The 19,288-nt window shown below is 41.8% G+C and overlaps 1 protein-coding gene across 1 annotated transcript in view; it reads left to right on the forward strand.

Annotated features, from left to right (window-relative positions):
• Positions 1 to 19,288, forward strand: part of LOC136855388 (proteasome adapter and scaffold protein ECM29) — an 83,532-nt gene that overhangs the window by 19,649 nt on the left and 44,595 nt on the right. The window contains exons 5-8 of the mRNA XM_067132329.1: positions 1,800 to 1,949; positions 2,118 to 3,116; positions 3,247 to 3,448; positions 11,667 to 11,826. Of these exons, the coding sequence (XP_066988430.1) occupies positions 1,800 to 1,949; positions 2,118 to 3,116; positions 3,247 to 3,448; positions 11,667 to 11,826 (1,511 nt within the window). The remainder of the gene's footprint in view (positions 1 to 1,799; positions 1,950 to 2,117; positions 3,117 to 3,246; positions 3,449 to 11,666; positions 11,827 to 19,288) is intronic.

Below are 19,288 nucleotides of genomic sequence, written 5' to 3' on the forward strand. Positions count from 1 at the left end.
GACTGTATCGTCGGCACCAAGATATTTCTTCGCTCGTCGATCGTCAGGCCTTATCCGGAGGATCAGCGGCTCGGCACACTGCTTCATTTCCCTCCATACATGAGAGGCTATGAATAACCACAAGGGAGGTCGACAGACCAAGAGTACTGACCTGACTGTCGATCAAAGTACTCTCCAACATGTCTCTTCACTTAAAGCATTGATTGATGTGGTGAGTGTATGACTAAACAAATATCTTATGCAGAGCAGATTGGTGAGCTACCATCTCTGCGGTTGTCAAAGTGGTGTGCAATAGAATTGATCCCTCCTCCTCTAAATGTTGTTAATTGTGCTAATTCAGGTGTTCAGGGGTTGTATTGCAATATGAAGTTTTCATAATAAAACTGATATTGTAATACTTACCTGAACACCTGAATGATTCCCACCCTCCTTTCCCCACATCAGTAGTTCTTATTTGGAGGGGTGGATAGAGCTCTCGGCTAGCACACTGTTGGCCCAGCGTTCAACTCTCCAACCAGCCAGTGAAGAATTAGAGGAATTGATTTCTGGTGATAGAAATTCATTTCTCGTCATAATGTGGTTCGGATTCCACAAGAAGCTGTAGGTCCCGTTGCTAGGTAGCCAGTTGGTTCTTAGCCACATAAAATAAATCTAATCAGCTCAGTGGTCTGGTTAAAACTAAGATATATTTAACTTTCCCCACATCAGTTTTGACCTTGAATGAAGCAGTTGACAAAAATGGGGCGTGTTGGCGCACACCTGTGTCAGCGTTGCCAACCATTTGTTATGGTAGCTCAAGTGACAGATTTTACCTGCAGTGTTGGTAACGCTGGCTGTTAAAATTCCCACTATAGTGAGACAGGTAATTGAAAGTTGTTCGGGCTAGTGGGATTAAGGACTAATTCAGGTGTTCAGGTAAGTATTACAACATTAGTTTTATTATGAAAACTCCATTTTTTAAAGGTTACTTGAAATATTCTTATTTTACAGAATTTGGCTTTTTCTGAGTGATTTAATCTCATAATTTTTATACCAGAAATTGTAGTGCTGCTGTAAAATTAAAGCTCTCTGTAGGTGAAAGTTCTATGTATTAATTGTCAGCTTTAATGTTTTCAATATTTTGGTGACTTTCCTCATTATTTGGTAGTCCCATATACAGTACAAGCCAATATTGTACTTGCTCTATGGGTTCATGAGGTAATAAAAAAGACACCATTTGGGTGGTGGGAAAGATGGCTTGATATCCTGTGCAAGAGCTCAAGAAGTCTGAGAAATTGCTTTTCCCCTATTGTTTAGTAGACACTAAATGGTTCCCCAGGACAAGTGAAAGAGGCAGACTACCTTCTCCCACTCCTAGGATCTGCTCTCAGTGATAAAATACCTTGTTGAAGTTGCCTGGCTACATCATAGAATGTTTATAGTCAATGTTGAAGTTGTATGAAGGGTGAGATGACTCAAACTGATGTCGCTTTATAAACTTTTTCTCTTTTCTGTTATTATCTCAACCTCTTTCATTCTCTTCTTTGCCCTTTAGATTTAAGGGGGGATGGGGGGAGGTTTTTAGATTGTTTGGTAAGCATTGAGATAAATTTTATTTGGAAATTTGTATTTTAATAAAACTTACCAACTTTCATCTTGCTGAATACCACATTGATAGGTGTGAAGGCTAGTGAACCCTTGTAATTATATCATAAAAGCCAAATAACCCAAATAACTGGAAAAAACTAAAGAAAATTATTGTTATTTAGAAGGTGATAGTACTGTTTTTTAAACATTTATAATTTGTCTTACTTTTTCAGTTTGTTATATCTTATGATGCCAGTATTTGGTCTCATGAAGATTCCAGAAAGTGCTGAGAAGAGAGCTTCGTTATTTGGTCTCCGTGAACGTCCTGGGATTACAAAATTGCTCTTAGACTTTATGCTGGATGTTTTATTGCTACCTTATGGGTAAGAATTTACTATAAAGTAAAATAAAGTAGTTGAATGTGTAGACTGTTATAGTTATTCTTGAAGGAAATTACTTGTTAGAACTTTGTAGATTTGCTATTAGATTACCTTTGAAATATAATTTTATCTCACATTAAGTGCAAGAAGACATTTTTTTCTCTTTAACAGGGCCATGCCATTGTCAAACCAAAGACCAGCTGAAGCCTCTGAAGATAATGCAGAAGGCCCTCCTGTTCCCGGTGTTCCAGCAGGAATGAACATTAGTGGGTTTAAGAGAGTGATGGGTGACAGTCCACCCAAACCTGAAGAGTTGGAGAAACTTAAAGTTTCCATAATAAAATTTTTGAGTGCGGATGTATTACTTCCATCATCCGTAGTTCTTCATTTGATTGTTGGGGCAGCAGACACTAGGTTTTCTGTTGCTAATGCAGCTGATTTACATCTAAGGAGAATGGAGAGTGTGATTGAGTGGAATACCAGTTCTGTTATTGCACCTATATATGTTCTTTTCCTTGGAACATTGATGCCTAAAGATCGGACACCAGCTGACAAATTCAAGAACCCTGCTAATACCCGTATTCGCTTAAAGCTAATGCCTTTTTTGCTTAAATCTAAAGAGGCCTGCAATTATGCACCATTGGCATTGAAAGTTTTCTTTGAATGTCTTTGGGGTCAGAATTCTAATGCCAAACTGAAACAACAGGGTGTTTCTTTCTTGCACCACATAGCATTTAATGCTGACAAGGATAAACTGGCACCAGTTGGAAGTGTTTTGTTTGGTGGAGTAGTGAAGGTCATTGAAGAGGAGAAGTCTGACCCAAAACTTCGATCCTTAGCATATGGGGCACTTGCTAAGTTATCTGTAAAACTTCCAAATCTTTTGCTTTCTCATCCTTCACAGCTGCATTATCTTCAGACACTTATGAATGCTTTGACGCAAGAGGAAGGAGATGTGTTGCTGGCAGTACAGGAAGCACTTTCCATGGTAGCTCCTGTGTGTAAGGCATTAGAAGAATCAAGTCAAGATCAGCTATGTATCTTGCTGTCAGATCACATCCTTCATCACAATCCTCAACTAAGACGTACTGCTGTCCACTATGCTGCGTCTGTGTTCCCTCCAGATCATGTCCCGTCTCGTTTCATCCTTATGGTGGCAACAGGTGATAAGTAAGTACATTATGTTTGTGGTACAATATAGCATTGTTATAGATAATATCTATTATTAAAACATTTATAAATATGGTGCATAGCTGCTTTGTTTTATTAAAAGAATATATTTCAATCTTTTCATGTGCAGCCAAGACGATATCCGTCTTGAATCACGCCGGCAGTTGTATAAAGCAGCAAAAGAAGCCAAAGATGGTAGTAAAATATTCCAAACTCCACCATTCTCAGCAGTAGTAGAATATGTTCTAGAGAGGGTTGACTCTCTGCCAAGAAGTAAATGGCATGATGTTGCAAATCAGCCAATACCATTTCCACTTTCTGTCATGGAACAGGTGAGAATTCTGATTTCAAGCCAAGGTAATTTCTTTTATAGGAAGAGTAATTATCAATAATAATAATAAATTTTATTTTACCCAGGTCTCCCATTATCTCGGCTTTTCTAGGAAGTAAGTTAAAGTATTGACAGCCTAAACTGTTCCAGGAAATCTATTCTTTTTATATAAGTGACTTACCAAGGAATTACATAGCTACTAGCTTTCTACATGGCAGTCTAACGAAATTCAAGTTTTCATGGTGGCTCTACAATCGCTAGTGTAGGTGACAAGGTCCTGCCCACTTTCGGGACTGGTAGGTACAACTCAGCATAGAGTTTCAATTCATTTTCTGCTGGCTCCTGATTAATGTAGGTAGTCTTGTGCAGGTGCTGCTTCATCTTTTTTTGGATATTTTGTTCTGTATTTTTGGTGAAGTGTTCTCTCTTATTTTTTGTGGTGGCTTTTTCTATCTTAGTAATATCAGTAGTTAACTTCATTTCTAAAGATAGACAAATATGTCAGACTCCAGATCTTCAAGCATTCGTTATTGCGTTGAGGGGTGTACAATTAGACTTGTTTAAGTGGCTTATGATTCACACACTAAGTGTGGCAAGGTGTAGGGGGCAGGAATGTAGTAGAGAGCTTACATGTCTGGAGTGTCAGGATTGGGAAGATAGTAAAGGAAAGACCTTGAAATCCCATCTGGACAACTTAGACCTAATTGGTAAAAGGAAGGCGACCCTTAGAGCCGAAAGTAGAGCTAGTCATGAGATTCCTTCTTTACCTGATGTGGTAGAAGATAGCTCTGTTTCTTCTCCTTTGACTCATGTTATGTCTCCCATCCTTAGCCCTCCTACACATTTACCCTACACTCCTTTACCAGGTTCCCTTGCTTCCAATCCCAACACTGTTGCCAGTCTCAAAGCAAAATTCTTAGCCAATACTGTACTGTTATGGAATTAGCTTCATCTTTCAGGGATTTTGTGTTGAAAATGGCACCAAGTGTCAGTGTTGCACCCAGTGACAGTGCTGTGAGTGTTGAGGAGGTGGCTGTCCTTCCCCTGGTGCTCCTAGACGAAGGTCACTGTCCTGCTCCCCTGCACTGGGGAGAAGACATACCGGAGGTCCAAGGGAGGCCAGTGGGTTTGCCCACGGGCAGTTGCCCCCTCCATCGAGCCTGTTGCACGGTCCCAGGCTACAACAGAGAGCCATTGGAAAGGCGTTTTGTTCAGTGTTTCTCATCTGTTGTTGGATTCAGAAGACTATTTGCTGGATGTGATGTGTCAGCGGCGTCGATCTTCCATCTCACGACGGCCTTTGAAAAGACACTCCGACGTGGCATACATCTCTCCCCCTCCTGTCGAGAGATATAAGGATTAGTCCTCTGCCCTCCTGCAGTTTTGTCTTTCGAGTCACGAGCGCCCATTTTCATCTTGAAGGGCTCTCAGCTTGGAGCACCCCTCTCTTTCAACTCGCTTGGCAGCTGCTTCATCAATCTTCCGCACCCAACCGCTCGGCGCCAACTTCTGGGCGTTCAGTGCCAACTTCCGGGCGTGCGGTGCCAACTGTGGAACGTTTGGCATCAACATTTGGCAGCTCGGCACCAACAGTGCGGCACTTGGCGCCTCTTCCTTCTTCATCAGTTCAGGAAGATGCTGCTTTAGCCTGATTAAGTGTCAGCTTGAGGAGCTTATAGGCTTTTAAAGAAGAAAACTGTCGTTTCCAAGAGCAAGGACACTTCCTTATCCCCGGTATCTTCTGATGAGGGTGAACAGGAGCAAGATACCACTCTTTCTTATGCTTATTCGTCACTGCTAAGATTCTTTCTGATGAATTTTCCAGACTTCATTGAGGCTGCTGCTCCTGATTCCCCAGCCTCGACATTTCTTTTGAGGAAATGGACTGCTGACGTTTTCCTCCCCAAGCTAGTGCTTTCGTCTTCCTCAAGGAAATTTCTTTGAGAAGTGGAGTGGCTGGCCATGAAGAGGGACCAAGTTAAAGCAACCATCCCTTCCCTCCTTCCAAACTTCTCAAGAGAAAGTGTTGATTCTAAGCCACTGGGGAAGCTCCCTCCTTGGGAGTCTCTGCCTCCTCCCAGGGGGTTTTCTCCTCGATTGCATGGTGGGGGCTTTAGCTAGAAAAATCAAGGATTGTCCAGTCTTGGCTGAATATTTCTCTTCTGACTGGTTCGGAGCATTGTTTTGCACAGACAAGGTAGTCAGTTGGATGGTTCTTCCGAGCTTGCCTCCCTGTTTCCGATGGGAATTTGAAGAAGCGAGAGCTGTGGTGCTCCTTTGCCACTACAGGAGTCACCGCAACGCAGAAGTCAGCTCTCTTCTTCTCTCCATTAAACAGATCTCATCTCTTCCCTCAGCCACTGTTAAGGATATCCTGTCGGACCTTCAGAAGAAAGCAACAACTGATCTTCTGGCTCAATCTTCCAAGCAGCCTAAGGAAGCCTCTGCAACAGCAGCCGAGTTCTTCCCTCCTCTACAGCAGCCCTTTAGGGAAGGAAAGTATAGACCTCAATCTAGACCTCGGACCAATCTACGCCCTCTGTCTAGATTGATCAAGAAGTCTTCTTTTATTCCAGCCACTAAGAAAAGAGAACACAGTCCTTCATGCCCCAGTCGGTGCCAGGCAACACTTCTTTTGGGAAGAATGGAGCCGCAGACGGGCAGAACCTTGGGTAGTCCAAATTGTTGAGGGAAGGATTTTCCATCCCTTTACAAGACAAACCTCCCTTATCCAAGTCGCCAATCAACTTGACTCACTCCGACAAGCTTGCCGTCCTTTCTCAAGAAGTAGAGTCCCTTCTTCGCAAAGGGGCAGTTGAGGTGGTTTTGGATCTCAACTCGGAGGGATTTTACAACAGTCTCTTCATAGTCCCAAAGTCATTGGCTGGGGCTGGAGACCTGTGTTGGATGTCAGCTCCCTGAATATGTTTGTGGTAAAGACAAAGTTTCACATGGAAACGAACTGTTCTGTCATGTCCTCTCTCCATCAGGGCAACTGGATGGTCACCCTGGACATGCAGGACGCCTATTTTCACATCCCCATCCATCCAGACTTCGTGAAATTTCCTGAGTTTCGCTTTTCGGGTCAAAATTCTCCGGTTTCGAGCCTTGTGCTTCAGACAGTCAACCATCCCACAAGTGTTCACTCAAATCCTTGCTCCTCTTGGGAAATGGCTTCACCTTCTTGACATCAACGTTTGTCCCTATCTCGACGATTGGCTGCTCCGCCCTCCTTGGACTTGCTCAGTGCTTCAGTGGTTGAATCTGCTGGGGACCTGGGCCTCAGTAGAACCATTCGTAAAGCTGGGCAGGCTTCACGTGAGGCCTATTCAGTTTTATCTAAAAGCATTCTGGAGCAGGAAAACCCAACCGTACTCATTCTTTTTCCCCATCTCCTCAGACTTTCGATGGTGGTTGTCCGTAGAAAGACATAGAGAGGGAAGTCTCTTCTGCCATTGCAACTAGACCTAGAATTTTATTCCACTTCAGATCTAGGTTGGGAGCCCTTCTAGAGAGTTGGAAGATCTCAAGGTTGTGGTCTGTAGATCAGAGAGCTCACTACATCAATGTGAAGGAACTAAAGGCCATTTGACTGGGTCTCCAGGCTTTTTCTCATTTATTTTCTGGCAGAGTAGTAGCGGTTTACATGGACAACACCATGTCGTTGTCTTATGTCTGCAAACAAGGGGACACCCACTTCTTCACTCTCTACAAGATGGCAAAAGACCTTCTCTGGGCGGATCGGTACCAAGTGAAGATTATCACTCGCTTCGAGCAGAGAAAATGAGCGTCCTTGCAGACTAATTGAATCACTGCAAGTAGATGTTGCCAATGGAGTGGACTCGGACTCCCTCGTATGCGGCAATTTCTGGAAACCTAGAGGCAAACCAACTGTGGACCTCTTCACAACATCGAGAAATCACCATATGCCTCTCTGTTGCTCCCCAGTCCTGGACCCTCTCACATGGGCGATGGATGCCATGCTGTTGGATTGAATAGACCTGGATGTCCATCCGTTCCCACCTTTAGGATTGATCAAGGAGGTGGTCAACAAGTTCTCCTCTGAACCAGAACATCGCGGTAACCCGCATCACTCCATTCTGGCCCAGGAAGGAATGGTTTCTGGATATGTTGCATCTGTTAGTGGACTTCCCAAGACTTCTGTCACAAAGACAGTCGCTGCTCAAACAGCCCCACTTCCTCAGGTTTCATTGTCCAATCTGGGCCTGACAGGCTTTAGTCTGTCAGGAGCCTCGTCAGAGCAAAAAAGCTTTTCAAAGCAAGCTGCAGAAGCTATCGCTAGGTGCAGAAGACCTTCAGCTAGCAGTCCTCTGCCAATCCAAGTGGTCAGTTTTCAGAGGATGGTACTGACATGATAATATCTCATCCTCTGAAACCTCTATAAGCCAGTTAGCTGACTTTTACCTTTCCTGAGGACAAATAGGAAGTCGTCTCCCTCTACCATCAAGGCGTATAGGTCAATGTTTTCTTCAGTGTTTAAGCTTAGGGGCCTGGATCTGTCATCCAACCAAGACCTCAGTGACCTTATCAGATCCTTCAAAACCTCCAAATTAGAAAAGCCTGGATTTCTCTCCTGGAATTTGGATGTTGTTCTGAAGTGGCTCACGAGCTCAACTTTCGAACACCTCAGATCGGCCTCTTTTAAGGATCTCACCAGGGAGGCTCGTGGCAAGCCTTCAACAAGAGAGTAGGCTTTTCAATTGGAGATGCAGTATGCTGTCTCTCTCTTGGTTTTCTTGCCAAGATTGAGGACTTTTCCAAGCTATGGCCTCATTCGTTCGGTATAAAGAGCTTAACGGACATCCTCGGGCCAGAGGAGGAAGAGAGACTTCTTGTCCTCTGAGAGCCTTGAAGTACTGTCTTCATAGGATAGAAAAGATCAGAGGGCCTTCCAACAAGGTTTGGTGCTCGGTGAAGAACCCTTTATGCCCACTCTCAAAGAATGTGCTTTCTTTCTTCCTCAGAATTTCAGTTACAGAAGCATATTCTCAAGTTCAAGGAGATGTTGTATTGTCCCTTAAGGTCGAGGTGTCGAAACGTCTCTGGCTTCTCGACATAACGTGTTTCTCGAGAACATTCTACAATCAAAATTTTGGAAGTGTGGACCGGTTTTTTGCTTCACATTATCTTAAAGAAAAAACACTGTCTTTGATAACCGTTGTACTTTGTGCCCTTTATCCGTGGCTGGCATGGTGTTGGGAAAGGAAGCATAGGTGGCTCTCCGTCCCTCTTCTTTCTCTTCACCTTGTTGTAAGGTTGTTGAGTTTAAGGGAAGCCCTTGGGGGGACAGTGTAGCTGGAGCACCCGCCAGTTTTTAATGGTTGCAGTTGTGGTTCTTATTTTTGGTTGTAAGTGACAGTGATGTGTTTATTCTGGTCTATGCCAAGGGCAAGGGTGCTATTTTTGTCTTTGTCAACCATCATTGAATTTCCATGGCTGCCATGCCCTCTACAGGTTAAGATTAGCGCCAACCAGAGGCAGTACCTACCTGAAGTGGCCCTCTTACCAGTTAAGGTACAACAAGCATTGACCCAATGCTAGCAACTTCTGTAGTTGAAAATCGTTATCTTTATTAATTTTTATGATTAGAACATGTCCATGATTCCCAGCTCCTCACAATGTGGAATCAGCTATGTAATTGCTTGGTAAGTCACTTAGTCACTTCTATAAAAATGACATTATGATAAAATAAAGTTTTATATATATTTACCAAGCAATTGCATAATCGGAGCCTGCCCTCCTCCCCGCATTTGACATTTAGATATCAAAGTGGGCGGGACCCTTTCACCTGCACTAGCGATGGTAGCGCCACCACGAAAATTTGAATTTCGTTAGACTGCCCTGTAGAAAGCTAGTAGCTATGTAATTGCTTGGTAAGTATATATTAAACTTTATATTATCACAGAAATGTCATGTTTTCATAGTATTGTATAGTAGCAGTATATAGTGGAAGTGTAAACATCTGGTACAGTATTTGATTCTTCAGAATACTGGAGTAACTGGCAGATTTCAAAAATCGTGTAATTCTAGATATCTTATAAGTGTGAAAAAATTTTAGATTGTCTGGAACAGTATTTGGACTGCCTCAGCTTGTTTGGTTCCATTAGGCTTGCTAAAAGATATACTGTAGCCAGTCAATTTGGGTGGATAGCAGCATGGTGTTGATCTCTTTCCATGAGGCTCAGTAGCTATTCTACTGTATTAGAAAGAGAGAGATGAAGTGGATCTATAATTTTTATGGTGCTCAAAAGTCAGCTCTCATCCTCCATGATTGGAAGTAGTGATGTCAGTCTTGGAAACAAGTGTGCTCTGGTTGGCTGTTGTATGACTATTTACATTTGTGTCAAGCAGCTGCTCTCAATCATTGGCAAACTTTATCCTTGCATGTTGTAAACATTGTGCTATATTTTGTTCCAAAATGGCCTCTCAAGGTAGTAAGCATACTAGGAGAATAAAGCAGGACTTTTAGGATATTGCCACTCCTTAAGAAAATAGAATTATTAAAGAAATCAGATTCTAGATTTATATAGGAAAGTGTTAATGGAGGAGCACAAGATAATATACATTTTATGATATCGGGGGCAAGAGGGAACAACTATTTGTGGCTGTGGTTATGGTAGTTTTAGCCACAACACATCAGAAAGCTATGATAAAATTCAAGTTAACCAAGTTGGACTAAGTGCATTATCAATGGTTCACCCCACAATGCCAAAGGGAAGCCATTGTCATACCAAGAAATGAAGATCTGAAAGCAGTGGGTCTCTTTGGATTGGTTACCAAGGAACTTTAGGGCTCACCATAGAATCAGGTTATTAATATCAGTGACAACTGAAAGTATTTTAAGATTTAATTCTACTGTGTCTGTGCCAGACTTCTAGTATAATTACAGCAGCAAAGATGCCTAGTATGTTGCGGCTTTCACTTTGAATAACTGCAGAGTTCATGATGGAAGCTGTGGCCTGACAGTATGTTTCAAGATGATGAGGAGGAATTTGTGGGCTTTGGAGACAGAATGAGACTAGTCTCATATCAATTCGGAGATATTCTCAATTTAACAGCTCTAAAGTCTTTCAGCACTGTAAAGTCTGTAGGGAGTTTTAGGCTAACAGAGCAACATCCATTAAACAAGCTGCCATTTAGGACTTGTTTAGGAGAGCTGCTAAAAGAGCTTATGTGTCCTCATTTGCCGCTCTCCATTGTCTGCAGCAACCCTTGAGCCTCCTACATGTCCTTACAATCCAGGACCAGTGCTAAGTCTCTCCCCCCTTAGAGCTGGATGACCCAGAGCCTAGCACTGAAGAAATTGATAGAGATTGAAGACTCTGAACAGTCTGATATTGATCTAGAGCCCCTGGAGCATTTTGTAAGGCTCTGTACTTCTCCATATCCCTTCTTGTTGTAGCCTCTTCTCCAAACAACTTAGTACCTATGTAAACAATAGAATTAAATGACAAGTTGAACTTATTTCTTTTATTTTGAAATGTTGCAATAGGTGGTGAAATTGTGGGAATGGATGTTTATATTTTGTACAAGTATTTCAGTAAGAAAATGCTATGGTTCTAATGGTAGCAGTTATGGTGCTAACATTTGCTTGCATCAATAGCTTATAGTTGACTAACAAAAACATGTTGGAACTAGTAGGGTAAGGAAGTTGGGGGATGAATTGTATGGTTAGATTTAGATGTTTTATCGTGATTAGAACACACTTTGGTCGTATTATTAGTAGTGATGGTAGGAATATGTTAGTCCCTAACATATTTTGTTAGTCCTTACAAAATGTGTTTGGAACTAAGAGGTTATTTGATGGGATTATTTGGATAGAATAAATAGGTTGTGTCTCCAAGATATTGAATAATCAGATTTACACTGAATTTGAATGTTTAACAGACAGAGAGCATTAATATGGCATAGGGTGTATATTTTCTTGAAAATTATTTGCACCTACAAAGATTTATGATATATATTTGTATGGAAAAGTTCTGTCATACCTTTTGGAATACTATATACTGTAATTAGATTATTACAGTTGAAATTATACCTTTGTCATGAGGAATTTAACAGCTGACCTGAATATTTATGTTATTTATGCAGTATCTTTTTACAGTATTTGTTAAGTATTTATTTTGTTCAGTATGCAAGAGATATCCTATCCTGTATAATAGATTTGGAGACTAAATAATTGATTTTGATATTCCCAGATGCTGAAATACTTAGAGCACTGTTTAGCAGTTGAAGCTGGAATTTTGTCTGTATCAGAAGAGGGCCTATTATGGTCCAATCCACCAGTTATTGGCCAGCTTGTGCACAAAATACTAGACGAACACAATTATAAGGTAGCATCTGGTGTGAAAGAAAAAGGTATTTGGATATGTTTAGTTTGCTCTTTTTATATTAACTTGAATCCTGTGTGTTGAAGTGTTTGCTTACAGTGTATTTCTGGATACATTGTCCTTGTACCATATATCGCTTAATACTTTTGCAGTGTCTTATTATTATGAGGTAACTGAGTCATATTTCTTGACTCATAGAGTTGAAAAGGTGCAAGATAAATTCTGAAGAAGATAGATGGATGAACTAGTAGAGACTAAAGGGAACTTAAAACTACAGGGCAAAGAAAAATACAGCTGGGGCCAAAGGGATGCTGACAAGAGCCTTTGTGCTTCCTGCAGTGTTCTGTGCAAGGCTTTGCTTTTCAGTTCCGTTACCAGTTGATTGCTGTGGGAGTGTACTGCCCTCTTCGATCTTTTTTGAGAGATGTTTCCTTGATAACGTTCTCATTTGTTATCATTTCCAATCTTTTTCACGAATACCCACACCTTACTTTTACATAAAGAATGGAGACAGGCTAAAATAGCCCAAGTATGACTGGGTTCTTTTAGAGAAAAAATTTGTTAGTACAGATACTACCCTATGTACGAACGAGTTACATTCAAAACAGCCGTTCGTACCCTGAATTGTTCATAAGTTGGTCTTCATACCTATTAAGTACAGTTTGATATAAAGTCAATACAGTGCTGTATGTTTTTCATCCTAAGACACAATATTTTACAGTACTGTACACTACATACAGTACTGTATTTTGTAGAGATACAGTACTTTATTAATTGTAACTAAGCAGAATAGATGTGCAGAACAAAATTTGAACTAATGGGTGGCAAAGTGGAGCGCTTCGAACACAACTTTAATTTATGATCACATTTGTTTGTATCTCTGAATGTTTGTAAGTATGGTAGTGTCTGTTCATGTGTCCCGTTAACTAATGAAGGACTGTTTCCAAAGTTTGATGAGAAAATCAGTAACTCATGTAAAATAAAGATCGTGATTGCTGTAATTTGCTGAATACTGTATGATAGTTTCATATTGTTTGTGTTAAAGTATAGTCCGACCTCTTAAAACCAGCACCCTTGCGACCAGGCCACTGCTGAACCATAAAAAATCCTGGATTATAGAAATCACCCCTTAGAAAATGTAAACAGTCTTGCCAGCTCATTTCACATAAAGAGTGCTTTGTTTTTAAAAGTAGAACAAAGCTTATGAATAACTACTGTCATTCGTTAGGTTTAGTTCCTTAGCAAAATTCTGCCCTGCTCCATAAACATCTCTCCAGAAATGCTTACACCTTCACTATGTTTGAGCTTAAACCTCTTTATAAGCGCACTGTCAAATTCTTATCTTCTCGCACCCTTCATTGTTTTTTGGCACTTCAAACTTTTCTGGTTTTCATTTTCAGCAAAAAAACTTTTCTGGTTTTCATTTTCAGCAAAAACCTATTTGTTTCTTTAAACCTGCATGTGTGTGTGTGTGTGTGTGTGTGTGTGTGTGTGTGTGTGTGTGTGTGTGAGAGAGAGAGAGAGAGAGAAACTATTGGCCCGATTAGGTTGTTAAACCAACAGATATCCATTTGCAAAAGTCAAATAATACAGTTGTATTAAGAATAATGATAATTTTAGTAAATCTGCTCCATAGCTAAGCCTTCCTAATTAGATGATAAGATATTTGGTTTTCATCGGATAGGATTGAATTTTAATAGATTTGTTGGTGATGGTGGCGATGTTAAGATTTCACTGTAAGGTTTGAAGACTATTACTAGAGCTTTGTACTATATATATTAACCACATTCATTTAGAACAATTAATAAAGTAGGCATTTCAAATTTTGTCAGTTTAATGGGGCATAAGTATAAAGGGTCACTGAATGGATTTCTCAAACTGACGTTGATATGTATAATGTCTTTTGTTCTATGTTCTTTGTTCTTGCTTTGAATAGTGAACCACACCCTAATAAATAAAAGATTTTCATCCTTTAAATGATAGGTGGATATCGGTGCAGGGTAAAGTTGAAGAAGTTGTTCAGTAGCAAAGGGCCCAAGTGATGCTTCAAAAGAAAATTTAGTACTGTAGGCAGTATAATGTTGGGAACAGGTAGTTGTTATCACTACAGGCTGGTCTATCATCCAGCTTTACTGTGACTGGTATGGAACTGAATTTCACTTTTGGCTGTATGCATGTGTTGTAAATTATTTTATGTTTTTGTGTCAGGTCCCTTAAAAATTTGAGCCATGGTCCCAGCTGATCTATTAGTATTTGTTCCAATGAAGTATACAAACTATCATCTTTCATATATGAGTATTCTTGGCCAAAAGCTGCTTTCAGTTGTTGTAGCTTGTAAAAGGGTAGTAACAGATGTGAGTGAGATGGGAGAACCCACCCACCCATCCCCTTGCATAGCTATATGCCATCATTATTTATTTGTATCCTCCACTGCTGCTCTTTTGGTCATGATGTCATGTTGTTGAGCTTTTGCCATTTTATTTTTTCATCAACTTTTGATTTTGCATCTGAGTACTTGTATCAGTTCTTGGAAAGTCAAGTAAGATGCACAAACAACATTGATGCCCTGAGTTTTTTCATGTTTGTGTGTGTATCTGTTTTTGGAATGTCGGGTTAGATACAAGAACAGCATTGATGTCCTGGGCATGGGCATGCCTATGCCAGATTCATGTCACCTTGATCTTCATGTATTTTGTTAATTTTGCAGGGGTTTGGAATATTTCAAAAGCTAAGAAATCTTCATCTGTCCTTCACCCTTACAGCCCTGGGTAGTGCCATGTCCAAAAGTTACTTGACTCCCTCCTTGAAACAAATGCTTGCCTTCTCCCTGTAAGAGTTTGGTCAGGAACATGGACCATTGCTCACTGATCTCTTGTAATGGGCTAGCTCAGTCGATGGATACCTACTGTTCACTTAATGGCTAACTACCTGCTCCCATTGTCCTTGTTCCTACAGTGCTTGACCAGTGTCCAAAACTCCCTTCAGAATCCCATGAAGTTCATAAGAAAGTTTCTAAAACATTCTTATTAATGATAAGATTTAGCAGAGAATAATGATTGTTATTGATAATGCTCATTTGTTTTGCATAATGGTGGTATGGCATGCTGGTATGCCCTTTCTGTAATCTCACATGCAGTGGTTTGAATCCTGCCATAGAAAGCAAAGACATTCTTTTTACCCCACACTGATTAAGAAGTGTAGAGACAAATGTATCCAAAAAGTGTGAGGAAATAGAGAATTTAAGAGGCCATACATGTACATGTACAAATACATGTACAGTATACATATAGGTTCACAGTCCCTTATCCAAAATCCTCAGGGCAAGCTGTGTTTCGGTTTTTTGTTTTTTCAGATTTCAGAACTGAAGGTTGCTCTTAAATACACAAGCACATTTCATTTCCAACAATAACATTCCATAAAACTAAAAAATATACAGCGTAAAAAAGAACTGTGATTTGCCAATACAGTATACTCATGATCATCTGATCTCATGTATCATGTGATCCTGAAAATTTTGTCCCAAAACATGATTTTATCTATACTTTCCAAGTAATTACAGTACATAACTATGAGTTCCACTCACATGGCAGCTTAAATTCAAAATTCATGTGCAGCGCTTCGATTGTTTAGTGTAGGTGACTAATGCCGCCCACAAACTCGGGAACGCCAGGAATGACTTAGCAGACAACGTCATTCTGTTCCTGCTGCTGCTTGAGTAAACACAGAGTATCTGTGGCAGCTTTATTTGCTGGTTATATAACTGGATTTCAGTGAACTATTATCACTGATTTCACGTAATCTTCAAGCTTATAACTTTCAGAGCAGTTTTATTGTTTTGTTATTAAGCTCTGATTTATCTTTTTTTTCTTGCTATTGTGGCAAATTTGTAATTAACCTCTTCTTTATACCAACAGTCTTAACAAAGAGTAAACATGGCATTCGCTATCGAACCGGATTTCTCGGTGGTGAAATACATTCCTGCAAGTCTCAAATATTTTTTGTATAGGAATTGATCTGCTTGTATGAGGTACTCTGTGCACCCCATAATTTCTTGTCAGTAAAGAATCAATTATATAATCACTTTCCTTTCCAGAGACTTATAAGTGTAAGGGCAGAACGTAGTCAGGAGAGAAATGGTACCCTAATATTGATTGAGAGGGGTTTTTTAAGAAGAATTTGCAGCCGAGTTTCAGCTCCAAGCACCCAGTAGCACTCACCATTTGCCGAGCTCTTAGCTCCTGAGCCACTAGCTCGCCTGGTGCCAACTCATGCTCCAAGCACCCAGTAGCACCTGCCACCTCTCGACCAGGAGCACCCGCCACCTCCCGCGCTACTAGCTCGCCTGCTGCCAGCTCAGAGCACCCTCCGCCGACTCCCTCATCTAATTTTTCTCTCCTGTTACTAGCCCTCCTATTTTTTATCCACTTGCTCCTGCACGTGGCTCCCTTGCTTCCTTCCCATGCCATTGCCAGTCTGTGTCTGGGTTTATAGAAATTAACCTTGTAACAGTGAAGTGTTGTGCAGTGGAGGAGGTGGCTATCCAGCCCGTTGGTGCTCTTAGACCTAAGTCACTGTCATGCTCCCTTAAACCAGGGAGAAGACACTGAAAGTCCAATGGAAGCTGATGAGAGTTCACCCGGGTAGTTGCCCCCTCAGTCGAGCCTGTTGCCAGTCCCAGGTATCGACAGGCATCCATTGAAAAGGCATCTCTGTGGATTTTGCTGGAGGAGGTGGCTATCTGGCCCCTTGGATCTCTTAGATCAAAGGTCATTGTCCTGCTCCCCTGAACCTGGGAGAAGACTTACTTGCAGTCCAAGGGAGTCCAAGGTGGTTTTCTCTGGGTAGTTGCCCCCTCAGTCAAACCTGCAGTTTGTTCCCAGGTTTCTGCAGACAGCCACTGGAAAGGCGTCTTCATGGGTGTGTAGTGTTAGACAGCCACTGGAAAGGTGTCTTGATGGATGTGTAAGTAATCATTCTTCAACTTGAAGTCTTCATGGGCACCGGGCACCAGCCTGCTAGTCTCCTGTGCCAATTCCTGTTCGCCTGGCACCTTTCCTGAACGCCAACACCAGTTCCAGAGTGCTTGGGTCTCTCCTTAGTACTTGGCGCCAGTTTTTCCTTAGTACACACTGCTGTACTTTCTTGAGCACCAGTTCAAGCACCAGGCACCGACTCCTCAGTATCAGATGCCCACTCACAAGCTTTTAATCTTCAGTTGGTTCCACCTTCACCTAAAGCGAAAATGGAACCAACTGAAGATTAAAAGCTTGTGAGTGGTCATCTGATACTGAGGAGTCAGTGCCTGGTGATCGGGGACTGGCGCCGGCTATTTAGGTGAAGGTGGAACCAACTGAAGATTAAAAGCTTGTGAGTGGGCATCTGATACTGAGGAGTCGGTGCCTGGTGCTTGGGGACTGGCGCTGGCTACTTGAAAACCAGAGCCAGGACGTCGGTATTCTGAGTTTAGGAGCTTGAAGAAAGCTCCCTCCTCTGGTGTTTTCTTTTTTCTTTTTCCTCCAGAAGTCTCTCTATGAGTTGGGAGTTGATGTTTGTTGGAAAGGGAGAGAGACAAGAGTCTTTTCTGTCTTTCCTTCCTTTGATGTTTCCACGGATTAGACCTCCTTGTTGAAGAATTTTGTGAAGTGAAGGACAAGGACAGGTGTGATTCTTTTTAAAGATTTCCGCTCTTTTCCTTGGGATCTCTAGAAGAGAGTGCTCTAATGCTCCTTTACTACCGAGAGAGCCACAGATCTCTTACTTCTCTGGCCTCATTGATCCTGCTGGTAGATCAGCCTTCGACGCGGCGAAGATTATGTTTTCTTTCTCTGAGCTCAACAACTTGGCTAAAGACACCTACAAAGTATTCAAGATCTTTAGTTTCCTAGAGTGGATGGTAGGCGTTTTAACAAAGAAGATCGAGGATTATTCTTCTCTACTGGACAATTTTGCTGCAGACTGGCTCAGGGTTCTTTCGTACGCCGATAAGGTGATTAGAGATGGGGCACAAGAATTAGTTGCTCTCTTCATAGGTCCCAGCACTTGGCCTTTGGCCTAAATTCCATATTCTATTCTATTCTATTCTTTTCTACAGTTGTGTTGAAGAAAAGAGAAATGTGGTGCTCATTCACCACCAAGGGAGTGACCCCATCTCAAAGATCTCTTCTTTTCATCCCTTTGAACAAAAGCAGCCTTTTACCTCAAGCGACAGTGGAACAAGTAGCTGCAGAGCTTCAGAAGAAAGCTACAAATGATCTTCGAGCTCAGTCGACCAAACAACCGAAGGGTTCGAGCTGTCCCCTTTCTGTCTTGTTTAATCCTCGTCCATTCTCTCCCCTTCACCCACGGCCCTTTCGAGGTAGCAGAGGAAGAGCTCCCTCTCAACCATGCAGGAACCCTAGATCCATTCATCCCATTGCAAAGAAATCATCCTCTAGACCACCCTCTAGCAAGTGAGACTCTGGTCCTCCTTCTCCCAGTGGGTGCCAGATGCCTACATTTTTGGAAGCAGTGGGAAGCCAGGTCAGTAGAGCCATGGTACTTCAGGTACTCAAAGAATGATATTCGATCCCCTTCAAGGAGAGACCTCCTTTGACGTCTTTTCCCATCGCCTTAAAGGCTTACTCAGAAGGCTCGGAGAGGTTTTCGGCCCTCTCAAAGCAAGTTGCAGCTCTTATCCAAAAAAGAACGATAGAGGAAATAGAAGACTTATCATTTGAGGGGTTTTACAACCACCTTTTCATAGTCCCCGAGGCATCAGGTGGTTGGAGACCAGTCCTGGATGTAAGCATTCTGAACTTCTACATTCAAACCGTGAAGTTCAAGATGCAGACAAACAACTCAGTTCTCGCTGCAGTTCATCAAGGAGACTGGGTGGTCTCCATAAACATGAGAGATGCTTACTTTCATATCCCAATACACTGTGATTCCAGGAAATTCCTGAGATTTGTATTCCAGGACAGTGTTTTCTAATTTCAGGCTCAGTGTTTCATGTTGTCCACAGCCCCTCAAGTCTTCACCAGAGTACTCACCCCTCTATCACAATGGCTTCACCTAATGGATGTGAAAGTATGCGTATATCTGGAACAACTGGCTCCTACGTTTGTCATCCCAGAGGAAATGTACAGAGGACCTTCTCAAAACTCTACAGTTAGCCCAGGATTTGGGCATTTTATGGTCAATCTAGAAAAGTCGCAACTAATCCCTTCTCAATCGATAGTCTGTTTGGGGATGAGGATAGACTCTTGGCCTTTTCGGGCATTTCTGTCAGACAAGAGTGCAGTCGTGCACCCAAAAGATCAGTCACTTTTTGAGTCTACAGTCCTGCTCTGCCAACTTGGATGAGCCTTTTAGGAACCCTCTCCTCCATCAAGACGTTCGTACTGTTGGGGAGACTGCATGTGAGGCCTTGACAGTTCTTCCTAAAGGCCAGTTGGAGGAGGAAGACTTCCAGATTCCTTTGTATTCCCCATCAATCAGGGAATAAAGGAGGA

This window comes from Macrobrachium rosenbergii, chromosome 31 (assembly GCF_040412425.1).
Source record: "Macrobrachium rosenbergii isolate ZJJX-2024 chromosome 31, ASM4041242v1, whole genome shotgun sequence".
Taxonomy (NCBI): Eukaryota; Metazoa; Arthropoda; class Malacostraca; order Decapoda; family Palaemonidae; genus Macrobrachium; species Macrobrachium rosenbergii.